This window comes from Carcharodon carcharias, chromosome 7 (assembly GCF_017639515.1).
Source record: "Carcharodon carcharias isolate sCarCar2 chromosome 7, sCarCar2.pri, whole genome shotgun sequence".
Lineage (NCBI taxonomy): Eukaryota > Metazoa > Chordata > Chondrichthyes > Lamniformes > Lamnidae > Carcharodon > Carcharodon carcharias.
In genome coordinates this window covers 75,647,377-75,661,813 of record NC_054473.1, presented here as the reverse complement: position 1 = coordinate 75,661,813, position 14,437 = coordinate 75,647,377, and the positions used below count along the sequence as shown (strand labels likewise).

The 14,437-nt window shown below is 42.4% G+C and overlaps 1 protein-coding gene across 1 annotated transcript in view; it reads right to left on the bottom strand.

The window, feature by feature from the left end:
- The window catches only part of grip2b (glutamate receptor interacting protein 2b), a 178,830-nt gene that overhangs the window by 59,984 nt on the left and 104,409 nt on the right, over positions 1-14,437 (bottom strand). The window contains exon 10 of the mRNA XM_041191848.1: positions 7,194-7,346. Coding sequence (XP_041047782.1) covers positions 7,194-7,346 — 153 coding nt within the window. The remainder of the gene's footprint in view (positions 1-7,193; positions 7,347-14,437) is intronic.

Genomic DNA, 14,437 nt, shown 5'->3' with positions numbered 1-14,437 from the left:
GAGACACCAAGGAGAATTTCCTTGCTCTTCTCTGAAATAGTGTCATGGGATCTTTCATGTCCACCTTAAAAGGAAAACAGGACCTCAGTTTGACATCTCATCCAAAAGACAGCACCTCCAACAGTGCAGCACTCCCTCAACACTGGACTGCAGAGCCATCCCAGTTTGAGTAGAGCCATTACTCATGCATTATGAGCAATACATATTTCTAGCCCTTTTATTCATGCTGATTTCAATACATTCAAATCACTGGCTGACAAAATGTCCTTCTCTTATCTGACATCAGCTGGAATAGAATTGAGTTTTTAAGATTTTTCATCTCAAATTAATTGCTTAGTTTCATTGAATACAATGTTATAACTAAAGACTGTGGTCATGTAAGCAGAGCCTGTGGGATACAAACATTCATTTCATGAATGGTAATAGGGTCCCCTGGATTAAATCTCCCATTATTAAACTGCTGATGTTTTCACAGTTTAGAAGCCTTACCAATTAACCAAGGTAGCATCACTGTATCTAATATTGAATCTGTCACTTACTACAAAAAAACACATCCAATTGACATTCTTGAAATCCTTCGTAGCAAGCACCATTTTACACTTATGGGAAAAGGAACTCTGCCCTCAACCTTCAGAATCTCTTGGACCAGCCGCTGTGAGGCACCAAGACTACCCACTTTCTACCTTCTCCTTGCTACCACCTGTAAGGAGCGGAACTTCATGAAAACACAGGTTGGGATAAGAACTCACAAGCCCTAATTTGTTTCAGTTGGATATACTGTACTTAGATTTCCAGAAGGCATTTGCTAAGGTGCCACATCAAAGGTTATTGCGGAAAAAAAAAGCTTGTATGAGGTAACATATTGGCATGGATAGAAGATTGGCTGGCCAACAGGAAACAGAGGGTAACAGAGCCGTAAATGGGTCTTTTTCTGGTTGACAAGATGTAATGAGTGGGGCCTCATCTTTTTACAATTTATATAAATGACTTGGACGAAGAGGCAGATGGTTTGATTGCTAAATTTGCTGACGACACAAAGATAGGTAGGAAAGTAAGCTGTGAGGAGTGCCATAGACAGGTTAAGTGAGTGGTCAAAGATCTGGCAAATGAAGTATAATGTCAGCAAGCATGAAATTGTCCATTTTGGCAGGAAGAATAAAAAAGAAGCAGATTATCTAAATGGTGAAAGTTTGCAGAGCTCTGAGATTCAGAGGGATCTGGTTGTCCTAGTGCATGAATCACAAAAGACTAGGATGCAGGTACAGCAGGTAATTAGGGAAGCGAATAGAATGTTATCAATTATTGCGAGGGGAATTGAATACAAAAGCAGGGAGGTTATGCTTCAGTTGTACAGGGCATTGGCAACACCACTGGAGTACTGTACTTATTATTTAAAGAAAGATGTAAATGCCTTAGAAACAGTTCAGAGAAGGTTTATCAGACTAATACTAGGAATGGGCTGCCTTATGAGGGAAGGTTGGACAGGTTAGACTTGTATCTTCTAGAGTTTAGATGAGTAAAAGGTGACTAGATCAAAACCTTTAAAATCCTGAGGGTCTTTGTGACAGAGTGGATGTGAAGAGGGTATCACCTCTTGTGGGAGAATCTAGAACTAGGAGTCGCAGTTTAAAGATAAAGGGGTCGCTTATTTAAAACAGAGATGAGGAGAATTTTTTTCTCTCAGAGGGTCGTGGGTTTTTGGAACTCTCTTCCTCAAAAGGCAGAGGAAGCAAAATCTTTGGATATTTTTAAGGCAGAGCTAGGCAGATTCTTGATTGACAAGGGGTTGGAACATTATCGGGGTAAGTCAGCCATGATCTTATTGAATGGCGGAGGAGGCTTGAGGGTACGAGAGGCCTACTCCTGCTCCATGTAAAGTATATCCCTTCCTTTAATGAATGAAAACTCCATATGTAGATGATAATTTGCTGGTATTGGCTCTTTCTTTATGCAAACAATGACATCTCGGCAATATGAAGAAGAACTTGTACTTGCATGGAGCCTTTCACAACGTCGGCACATCTCAAAAGATTTCACAGCCAATGCTGTCCTTTAAGGTGCAGTCACTGTTTTAATTTATGCACATGAAGGCTGCAGGAAGTGTCCAGGTTGCCTGTTGTAGGCATTGATTGAGAGGTAAATATGGCCCAGGAGACCAGGACATTTCCTCAAAAGAATGCTGTGGGATATTTTACATTCTCCTGAGAGGGAAGACAGGGGCCAGAATTTTCCCCTCCCGAATTGGGGGTGGGATTTTCCATTCCTGCCCGGCGCAGGACCATAAATTCCTACCCGAAGTCAACAGACCTTCTGATGGTCCGTCAAGTTTTCCATCCCACCAGCGATGATTCCTGCATTGGGTGGGACCAGAAAATCCCTGGAATGGAGGCAGGATGGCAAAAAATGTGATGCTGGCGGCCTGGGTGCTGGCCTGTCACCTCCATTCTGACTCTGACCGTTTTCCCGAGAACAAGGGGATGGTGGGGACTGCAGAGCAATGGGGGAGGGGGCGGTCAGGGGTGCACAGTGAAGTGAATTTATTGGGTGTGTTGATGTCATTAAGAGCTCGCCTTCTAACTCCCCAGGATTTCCATGGGAGCATCTGGCCATTAGGAGCTTTCTGAAGCTGACCAGCTCCAGCCTGGGGGGAACAGGGGTGGCAGTTCCATTTAATGCAAAAAAAAATAAAAGTTTGGACAAAAAAGTGCTGAACAGGAAGAAAATTTTAGTAACCAACCTTTCTCTACCCTATCATGGGTCCCAGTTCTCTCTCTATTTGCTCTGGCCACTTTGAACATGAAGATCCTCAACTTTTTAATGCCAAACACAGGTGGCTGTCAATTCAGGACAGAACATGGCCCCTTTCCCTAGTGTCCTGCCTCCGTTCCATCTCTCCTGGCTACTAGTTGATCGGCAGATCCATTTCTAGGGCCATTAAGACCCCGATTTTGTGCAAATCGCTCTTCAGAGCACTTTGGGGTCGGGGGGTGAGTTTGTGACTCGGAATTGAACCCATCTCCTGATTTCCTGCCTCCAGCGGGAAAGTCCAGTCATAGTTCTCAGTTTAATGTCTCATCCCAAAGAGAACGCCTCTGACAGTGCAACGCTCCCTCAGTAATGCGTTGAAGCATCGCCTGGATATGGTCAAGTCTCTGGATTGGGACTCAAACCCACAGCCTTTTGGATTCAGAGGCCAGCCTGTAGCAGCTGAGCCAGGGTAAAGAGTTCAAATATCAAATATATAAAGAGGGTTCTGCCAATCCTCTGCAGTTACAACGACCGATTAGGAGAACCACAACGGAGGAACTTAGTAGTAACTTGGGTAAAGATGGTTCTAATGGAGGAGATCCAGAGATGTGAGCGGGATTTTCCGGCCCCAACACTGGTGGGCATCGTTGCGGACAGGGCGGGAAGATTTGAAAAGCCATTTTAAGTTGACGGCTCTCCAAATTTTCCTGTCCCACCCATGGTGATGCCCGCCAGTGTCAGAGACAGAAAATCCTAGCCATGAATCCAAATCCCACCATGACAGCTAAATAAATTAATTTATTTAATTAAATAAATCTGGAATAAAAAGCTAGTATCAGTATTGGTGACTATGAAATTACTGGATTTTTGCAATAACCCATCTGGTTCACTAATGGCCTTTAGGAAAGGAAATCTGTTGTTCTTACATGGTCTGGCTTATATATGACCCACAGCAATGTGGTGAATTCAGACTGCCCTCTGAAATGGCCCAGCAAGCCATGCAGTTGTAAAAAAAAACTGCTATGTGGTGCTGTAAGACTAAAATGCACACAGACTATGTGGCATAGTCCTAGGCATCGGACAAGACAAAGGCATGCCCAGCTCCGTCAATCTGCATAGTCCCCCTCACGGGTACTTGTGCCAGAATTGGGAGAGTTGTCCCACAGACCAGTCAAACAACAGCCTGCCATAGTCATGCTGACAGAGTTATAACTTTCGGTCAATGTCCCAGACTCAGTCATCACCATCACTGGGTATGTACTGTACCGCAGGCAGAACAGAACCAACAGAGGTGGCACTCAGTATTCACTTGGGAGGGAGTGATCCTGGGAGTCCTCAATATTGATGCTGGATACTATGCCATCAGATGGCAAGGAAACCCCCTGTTGATTATAGATCACCCTCCCTCCCTCAACTGATGAATCAGTACTCCTCCAAATAGAACAATACTTGGAAGAAGCACTGAGGGTAGCACAGAATGGATCTGAGTGGGGTCTTCAAAGCCCATCACCAAGCATGGCTTAGGTCCAGAAATAACTGGCCAAGTCCTGAAAAACATAGCTGTCAGACTGGGTATGTGGCAGGTGTCTTTTATTCATTCATGGGGTGTGGGTGTCACTGGCAAAGCTGGCATTGACCTTAAAAATGTGGTGGTGAGCTGCCCTCTTAAGCTACTGCAGTCCATATGGCGTAGGTACACCCACAGTCCTGTTAGCGAGGGAGTTCCAGGATTTTGACCCAGTGGCAGTGAAGGAACAGCAATATATTTCCAAGTCAGGAAAGTGAGTGACTTGAAGGAGAGCTTGTGGTTAGAGGTGTTCCCATGTGTCTGCTGCCCTTGTCCTTAAGGTGGTCAATAAACACTGGCCTTCCCAACAACTCCCACATCTAGTGAATGAATAGAAAGAGTTATTTTGTGAAATATTGTCTCCACTAGTTGGTTAATCAATAACAAGAGTCATTGAGTCAGGATTATCACAAATATTCTTTCGGAAAGCAAAATTGACATCCTAACCCGATCTGGTCCAGATGTGACTCCAGTTACACACCAATATGCATTGACTCTTAACCACTTTCTGAAGTAATCTAGCAAGCCTCTCAGTTGTATTCAAGCCCCACCAACATCTTCTCAAAGATGACAAAGATGAGAAACAAATGCCTTCCCTGACAAAGATGCGCACATCCCAAGGATAACTTTTTTTCACGCAATGGGCTGATAGAATATTAAATGCTTGCACAGGTGACTGCATCCTTGTTTTCAAATTCCTCCATGGCTTTGCCCTTCACTATCTCTGTCATCTCCTCCTGTCCTACAGTCCCCCCCCCCCCCCCCCCCCCCCCCCCAGAGATATCTGCGTTCCTCCAATTCTGAAAATCTGACCCCTTGTGCGTCTAAGATTTACTGCACTGCATCATTGGTGGCCATGCATCTAGCCATCTAGCCTTAAGCCTGCATTTCCCCCTTAAACCTTTCTGCACCTCTACTTCCTTTTCCACCTTTTAGACACTCCTTAAAGCCAACCTCTTTGACCAAACTTTTGATCCTCTTTAACTAATGTCTCCTCATGTGACTCCAAATCAGATTTTATTTGATTATACATCTGTGAATGGCACACGTTACTATGTTAAACATGCTATAAAAATGCAAGTTGTTTTGGGGAATATTCTCTTCTTCGGGGTGGAGTTCCAGTAGGTGGCTTTCCCACTCATCCCACTGGATGCACCTGAAGCTTTTTCCATATGGAATAAGGTTCATTCCATATGAATGCCAGCCTCCTGTTGGGATTCCCACCGGCAAGAAGGGGCCCATTGCTGTGAGAGTATAAAATCCTGAGGACACTGCTGCTAGGATATCAGAGGAGCCACAGACTAAAAGCTATGGAGAAGGTGGATCACGGAGTGGGTGACAGATCAAGAATTATTTCAAAGGTGGGTAAGTGGGAGTTGTTTACAGATCGAGGGTTGAAGAGTGGGAGAAGGTGGGTCTGTAAGGCCGATGTAACTATCATGTTCCTTCATGTTCTCTGCTTTTGCTGTTACCTTGAATGCAATTCCTATCCTCCACCTATTAGAAAGGGGATTGCATTGTGGAGGGAATGCTCGCTACAGTGAAAATTGGTAATAAAAGTGAACTAAATATTTAAATTTTTTGACATACTGTTTTGTTTTTAAAGGGTTTGGTAATTCCTTAAAATATTTTCCATTAGTAAAACAGCCATCAAAATGTTGTATTCTCCCAAGTTTCCTATGTTCTTACCATCTAGATTCTCCTCATGTGTCATCCCTCCTCCTTTGATTTTTCAATCTTTTAAGAACGTCTATGCTCTTCTTAAATTTCCTTGTTCAACCACCTAAGTTCAGGTTTTCCTTTTATTTTCTACTTGGGTGTAACACATTGAATCTGTTCCCTCCCTGATCTGTTTAATTGACATTTGGTTTTAGTGATTTTTTCCCATTGTGTTCAATCACTGAAGACGTCAGAGAGGAATTCCCTGCTTATCGGCCCTGGGTTTCTTTTCCTTGCCCCTTGGCTTTCCCAAGAGATACAGAATACACAGACTGTAATTAACAAGATATGCTGGAATGACTAAAATTCCCTTACTGCAACTAGTAAGATTGTTTGTTGGTTCGCTGTCACCATAGCCTTAGTGAGGCCATCAACATTGTCTTGCTTCTCCCCTGCTTTTCTTCAAGTCTCCCTCAGTCCACATCTCAATGTTATCCGCCCATCCAATTTTTCTCCTTTCTCTTCTGTTTTTATCCTCAATTTCTCCCCCAGTTGTTGTCAGGACAAGGCTGTTGGGTCTTTGTTTCCAATGTCCATCCTTGGCTATCTTTCTCTCTCTAACTGTACTTAGCAACCCTTTTGATTCCTGAGCTTCTACTCTTGATCTAACCCACTCATTTCTCTCTCTGTCTATCCAGTTGATAGACTTGTAGTATCTGATAATAAAAACTTTCTATAATTGATGACTTGGTCAGGTACACTTACTATCATCAATGGGGTACATCTTGAGAGACTCGCCATCAAAAGATTTGTTACATTCATCTGAACTCTCCCTGGTACTCTTTTGGCGAAGCCATTCACCAATTTATTCGAAAATGTTTAATGTCGTGGAACTCCAGACAAATATTTTAAAACAAAAGCAAAATCCTGCAAATGCTGGAAATCCAAATTAAGAATAGAAAAAACTGGGAATTCTCAACGGGTCTGGCAATATTTATTGCAGGAGAAACAGAGTTTCACATAAAGCAACTTTATCACCAATTACTGCAAGTGCTTTCTTACCTGGTGCAGTGAGTGTGTGTTTATATTATAAAATGTTTGCTTGCCATAGTTTCAGGGCATGAATGTTTTACAGCAGGAGATTAATTTCATTTTAATTACTATTTTACGATTGACAGCTATCAAGAGATTGAAAATGAAAGACATTAATGAGACTCACATGAACTCTTGTATTCTTTCCTTCTCATCCTCCGCCTCATCATGGTTGCTCGTGGGCTCATGGGATGAATATTCCGCGAGAAAGTGTTTGTGTTCTGGGAACTGAAACCTGATGTGCCGGAAGAGGGAGGAGAACAGCTGACTGGGACCAGAGCTGAGGGAGAAAATGTTTCAGACAGAGACGGTGTGGGTCAGCTCATAATCGTAAAGGGAGTAATAAAGAATCAATCAGCCATTCTTCATGAATTAATACGGTTATATACATTGTGTAATGGTTTGGGGCTGAGTACAGTTGCCGGCCCTCCAGGATCGAGTTAATCTCCTTTGGGCACAGCTGGGACAAAAATCATCAGGACGTTAGCAGCTTGTTTTTCTATTTTCTATGCAAATTTTCACTTTTATTTCTAGAAATATTGGAGATAGGGAACAAAACCTGTTTAACTGAGAGTTAAGAGTCATTCTTTTGGACATTGAGCAGTCTATTCATTTCCCAGTCGTCATGGGAAGGCGGAGCACCATGATAATGGACATGGAATCATTGAATGGTTACAGCACGGAAGAAAGCTATTTGGTCCATCATATCCATGCTGGCTCTCTGTAAGAGCCACTCCCCTAGCCCCACTGCCCCACCTTTTCCCTGTAATGCTGCTGATTCTTTCTCTTCGGATCCAATTCCCTTTTGAAAGCCACGATTCAACCTGCCTCCAACACGCTTTCAGACAGTGCATTGTGTTAAATCCAATAATCGCATGTTGAGGAAAGGTTGAGTCTGAAGCCAGCCTGTACCTTCAGGTTTATTTCCAAGCCTGCAGATTAAAAACACAGACTCTTCCAATTCCCCTGCAACCCAGCGTGAACACCTTTTTATACTCTTGTAATGAAGTCCTAATACTTCCCCAACTGGGAATAGCTGTTCTTGATTCCCAACTTAAAGTGCGTACTCTGTTGCAGCACAATTCCAACATTAACACATTCTACTTGCTCGCTGCACTTGTTGGGCAATTAGTAGCTGGTACGTAGAAGCAGGTAATTGGAGGAAGAGGTCACACCTGGAGTTTAGAAGAGTAAGAGGCAACTTGATTGAAACGTATAAGATCCTGAGGGGAATTGACAGGGTGGATGTGGAGAGGATGTTTCCTCTTGTGGGAGAGCCTAGAACTAAGGATCACTACTTAAAAATAAGGAGTTGCCCATCTTAGACATAGATGAGCAGAAATATTTTCTCTCAGAGGATAGGGAATCTTTGGAACTGCCTTCCTCAAAATGCAGTGGAAGCAGAGTCTTTGAATGCTTTTAAGACAGAGATAGGTGGATTCTTGATAAACAAGAGGGTGCAAAGTTATTGGGGGTAGGCAGAAGGTTATAATGAGAGCAGCCATGATCTTTCTAAATGGCAGAGCAGGCTTGAGGGGGCGAGTGACCTACCCCTGTTCCTAAGCCGTAAGTTCATATATGATGAAACATCCAGGAATATGTCTGACCACAATTGGCGACTCTAGGACTGGGGCAAAAGGGAAGGCCCGAGTTCATGTGCTGACACGAAGCTTTGTACGAGGGATTGGGGATTCAGGATTCAAAACGGCATGGATAGGAAGACTGAACTGCAATTGCTGACTTCGATGCCAGAATTCCCAACATGAGCTCCATTTGCACAGAGTTCCATGCCAGGTGAATTTATTTGGTAACATCTTTGGGGAGCCACATTCTATAAAATCTGAATTTCTCTTTGGATTGAGGTGGGTAAGCTTTGGGCTCTAACACTTCCCCAGTTTTTACAGCTGCCATAATGAGGTGCTACACGAAACAGAGATTTAGTGCCTTCAAAGCAGGAGCATCTTTAAAAGCAAGGATTTGTGAATTAAAGCCTTAACATTGTAAGGCAATTGATTTACTGATAACCCCTCAGGAGTGTCCTGAAGTCTCCAGGAATCAAAGATTAATTTACTGAGCATTGCCATGAGTAAACCCAGGAGTAAAAACATCGGGCCTTTCAAAAAATGATGCTTTTTTTTTTCATTTTCTTTCATCTATTTTGTTTACTCGTAAAAATATTGGAGAAGGTAAAAACATGTTTGACTAACCGCCAACGATTATCCAATCAGGTGAGAGATCGCTTCATGTTAAGTTTGGTGTGGGAAAGTGGGCCCTGAGAGGATGGATGTGTCAGGTGACCAATGGTGAGTGTGTGGGTGCGGGAGGTCACGTGAGGAAACCTCCAATCAGAGCTCCCTCCCCCACCTCACTAGCATCCCAGCAACCATCAAAGCAAACTGAGGGAAACTCACAATAAAACCAACAAATAACAGGTAAAAAGAGTTTGAGATTCTACTGGTGGTGATTGAGAAGTGATCTCTGAGCTGCACTCTTTGAATCAAATAGTCACTTGGTAGTACAGAACTTGAGTATTGCTGAAAAAAGAGACATGCTGTCCAAACTTTTGACCTTGCACTCATCAGGACAGATGCAAGAATGTCAAATTTCAAAGTGAACAGCAATTTATACTGCATGAGAAAAGGCTGCTGATTAGTTGGCAAGTCAGCTCTGACTGGTCGAGACATTGCGATGGATTACACTGACAATCAGTTTAAGATTATTAGTCAGACTCACTTACATTTGCTAGAAGCTACATATAGTCATATGCAGGAACCTGTCCACTGCAGGCAAAAGGAATATGTCCAGACATTGCACCTTTTTCAATAAGCATGGGGGGCAATAACTTCTTGGTGCATTTGCCATGGCAATGTCTTGACCAATCAGAGCCAACTTGCCAACCAATCAGCACCCTTTCTCTCATGCAGTATAAATTGTTGTTCCCTTTGAAATTTGATACTCTTGCATCTGTCCTGATGAGTGCAAGATGAAAAGCTTCAATAGCATGAATGCCTTATACAAGATGAAACAGTGGAAATGTTGGCATGTTAATCCAATTGTTTGGCTTCAAATCAAAACACCTCCTGAAGGTAAAATGATAGGATGTAGTTGGATCAACCACTGATTGATTGGGAAAGGAGCATCCAATCTCCACATCTAGGGCTGCATGCAGCACCCCAAGCCCTGACAATCTGAACTTTGAATCCCAGGTAACTTGGTTCTACTTGTTCTCATATCACTTATTCACTGGTCTGCCCTGTTTGAGTTATGGGACAAAGGGGCAACTCAACATCACATGCTTGACCCTTTTACTGATATGTACGTCTCTGTAAATTAGTTTAGGAAAAGCCCTCAACATTTAAATGTGGAATGAAGGAGTTTTGGGAAGTAGTTACTGTGAAGACGACTCCCAATTGTTGGTCAAAGTAGATATCTGAGATGCCACAGAGTCTGCCTTGCCCTCGCCAAGGCTTTGGGCCTACCCATGTAGGGTCACTATAGACCTCCTCTGTGATATCAGAGGGTGGCTGTCCTTGGTGGTACTTCTTTGGTCTGCTTGTCACTCTCATGCTCCAGACTTAGGCTTGACCCTTGTTGATTTACTTCTAACCTTTATTTCCCTTCATTATGAGGAGAGGGTAGTATAATGGTAATGTTACTGGAATAGTAACCCAGGGGCACAGGTTCAAATCCCGCCACGGCAACTGGTGGAATTTAAATTCAATTCACAAAAATCTCGGATTGAAAGTTACTCTCAGTAATGATGAACATAAAACTATCATCAATTGTTGTGAAAACCTATCTGGTTCACTAATGTCCTTTAGGGAAGGAAATCTGCCGTACCTACCTGGTCTGGCCTACATGTGACTCCAGATCCACAACAATGTGGTTGACACTTAACTACCCTCTGAAATGGCCTAGGAAATCACTCAGCTCAAGGGCAATTAGGGATGGGCAACAACTGTTAGCCTTGGCAGCGATGCCCCATGATAGAATAAATCAAAAATTTAGAAAGCATTTCCACTATTGAGAATAAATATTCCTTCTGGTTTGTATGGGTCATGCTATGATGCTTCTAATTGTTATAGCTCTACCCTTCTCTCTGTTGAGTATAATGATTTAGTCTTCACGTTACTGAGCACTATCATAGATTTATATTTAATATATATATATGTTCAACAATTTAAGAGAATAGTCATTTGGTAGTACAGAATTGAGTATTGCTGAAAAAAGAGACTTTTTTTGTCAAAGCTTTTCATCTCACACTCATCAGGGCAGGCAAGAAAATATCAATGTCAGGGGAAACAACATAGTTACACTGTTTGAGAAGAGAGTGCTGATTGGTTGGTAAGTGGACTCTGATTGGTAGAGGCATTGCCATGGATAATGCACCAGTTGATTGTGACTGACAGTTAACTGCCAAACATTGTTTGAAATTTAATCCAGACTGCTCGACTCTGATTGGTCAAGACATTGCCCTGGGGAATAAACCAGTGAATGACTGTCATTTATTTCGTTTAGCTGAAACAGGTGCAATGTGTGTACATATTAATTCTGTCCGCAAAGAACAGGGCCCTCTCTAATAATATATGTAGCTTCCAGTACACACCAATCAGCCCACTAGCCAACCAATCAGCACTCTCTTCTCATACAACATAAATATGTTGTTTCCCCTAACATTGGCATTTTCTTGCAAATTGTCCTGATGAGCGCAAGATGGAAAGCTTTGACAAAAAAGTCTCTTTTTTCAGCAAGTTAAGACAAAGTAGTTTTGTGCACTGACTTGTCCTACAAGGCACTCTTACCGAGAATGTAATTTTAACTTGTGGAGTGGTGCCAGCTGCAAGGAATCTGGGCACCCTGGGTAAGCAATTTTACTTAATACTCCATCTTAAACATTGTGGTGCAGGAAACGCCTTATTAACACACTAGTGACATTGCTTAGGAGTATCTGTATCTTTGTAGCATTAATGTTACCTCGGCAAAACATACACTGCGTGAGTAGGTAGGAGTCGTAGGCTGGACTCCCATTCCAGGTGAGACTGGGCTTCCAGCTTGAACCCAGTGTGACATCTTACTGTTGACCCAGCACATCAGGGCTGCAATAAACAGTGTCACATATCAATGTCCACAGGTGCTGAGGGTAATTGTCCAATCTCAACAATTTTGCCCTGTCATGAAGCTAAGCAGCTGCCAGGCACTTTTCCAACACAGAAGACTAAAATTGGAAGCAGAATTACTGCAGTTGGACTTTAAATGTCACCTAATGTTTGGTGCTGACAGATGTCATGGGTTAAAGGTTCCTTTGCACATCCACTTGGTGAGGGAATAGTGCTGAGCACCATGAGGCTAATGGAAAAGGAATTGGGAGAGAAAATAAACAGGCCTGCTTGTAAAAAAAAAGATGCATTCCAAGGGACTGGATGTTCCTGGAGCTGGTGTTGAAGGGGTTCCCAGGTTTGAGCATCGGTTAGGAGAGATAAGCTAAGTTACTGTACATTTGCAGTAGTCCGAGTTGGAGAGAGGGGTTGCTGCACTCCAGGTAGGCGTCTTGCAGTGCCCTGGGTGGTAGGTGTGGCAGTAGTTGACGCAGGGGTCCCAGCAGTGATGGTGGTCACTCTTCTGAATCTTAACTGTCCATTGACCAGTGGGAGATTAAGGGAAAATGGAAAAGAGAGACAAGAGAAAGAAAATATGAATAAAGCCCAATTCTTCCAAAGTGACACTGCACCACTTAAAAGACCACCAGCCAGCATCTTGGGGATGGGCAATGGTTGGCTAGCTCAATGCCAGAAGTAAATCACACCAACCTTCAGGTTATGCATGAAAATAATGAGACTATCATCTAAATTAGTTTAGTACTCTGCTTTTGTTTTAGTCAGAAGACAGCTGTCCTTTAAGAACCTGTTTCACAAGAAATGGCCCAAATCTTGTGTTGACGTTCCTTTTCACAATTTACTCACTGTGGCAAATATCACACCTTCCACTGAACATTCATCACATTGCTTTGATCTCCTGACACTGAAACAATCATAGAATATCAATGAATTCAACAGGCATGATCCACCTTTCATAATGCCTGGCCAATATGGAATCATTCACAATATTCTGGTTAAACACACTTCAGTTTTTTGCTTTATAATACACTGATAATCTCCCATTATAGATGTGGCACGCTACCAATCCTATAGTTCCAGGGATACATCTCATTATTAAAAACCTGGAGAACAACTCCGGGAGCAACTTACCAGCTGGAATTGAATTGAGAAGTTCAAGAAGTTTATATAAGGATAAGAATAAATAAAGCTATGGGCTGGAACCTAATCGAGGGGTTGGGATGGTTTATGCACAGAAAACTTGATAACCCGAGCGTGAGTTAGAGGCTGGAATTTAATTGAGGAGTTTGGATAATTTATATATGGAATAACACATATCTGGGAGTGAGTTACAGGTTGGAACCTAATTGAGGGGTTTGGATCATTTATATATAGAATAATACATAACTGGGAGTGTGTTACAGGCTTGAATCTAATTGAGGGGTTTGGATCATTTAAGCATCAATGACATTTTTTAATTGGCCAAAGATGAATCTTAGAAGGATTTCCCAGATTTACAAGAATCTGGGTTAGAAGATCAGTAATTTAGTTGACTGTCCATCCCACTACGTTTATCATGACTACAGCTTGGCCATAGGGACTTTGGCAATTTTTCATTGCACAGCTTGTTTCTAATATCTGAAATGCTTTGTCGTGAGGATCACAAAATGATCACTGACACTGAACTCAAGTTGAATGGGATCTTAGAACATTTCCTCAGAGCAGTAAACATACAAGAAATTACATTTAGAAATTGATTTCAGTTTCATTTCCCATAATGTTTCTTGAGGTATCAAAAAATCAATACAAGTGCACTGCTTACTTATCAGAATGATGTATCAGAGGCAAGTGTTTATTCTGCCCAGGAACATTTACAAAATGGAGAATTTATTTGCTGGTTAGTTTTTGACTTTCTGATTGTAATAGAATAACCCTTCACATAGTATTCTGAGGATGATACAATCCATTTGTTTCATTTCAGTACACCAACCCCACCCTTTACCATGTCCTTGTGTGTCTCAGACAGTCGCCTATATTGGGAAAATAGCACCAACCATTTGCCATTACCATAAGTGCCAAATACAAAGATGTCGCTTAAACTGTACTGAACACATTGACCACTTCAGGCAGCTCAGTACTTGCTGATCTTTTATAGCTGCATCACCTCACATCATTACATAAACAAAACCACTGAGGCACATATAGAACCAACCCATCACAGCAGAGGTTAACCTGACTTCAAAGTAGACGTAATAGCTGGTGAATTAAGCTACCCTGA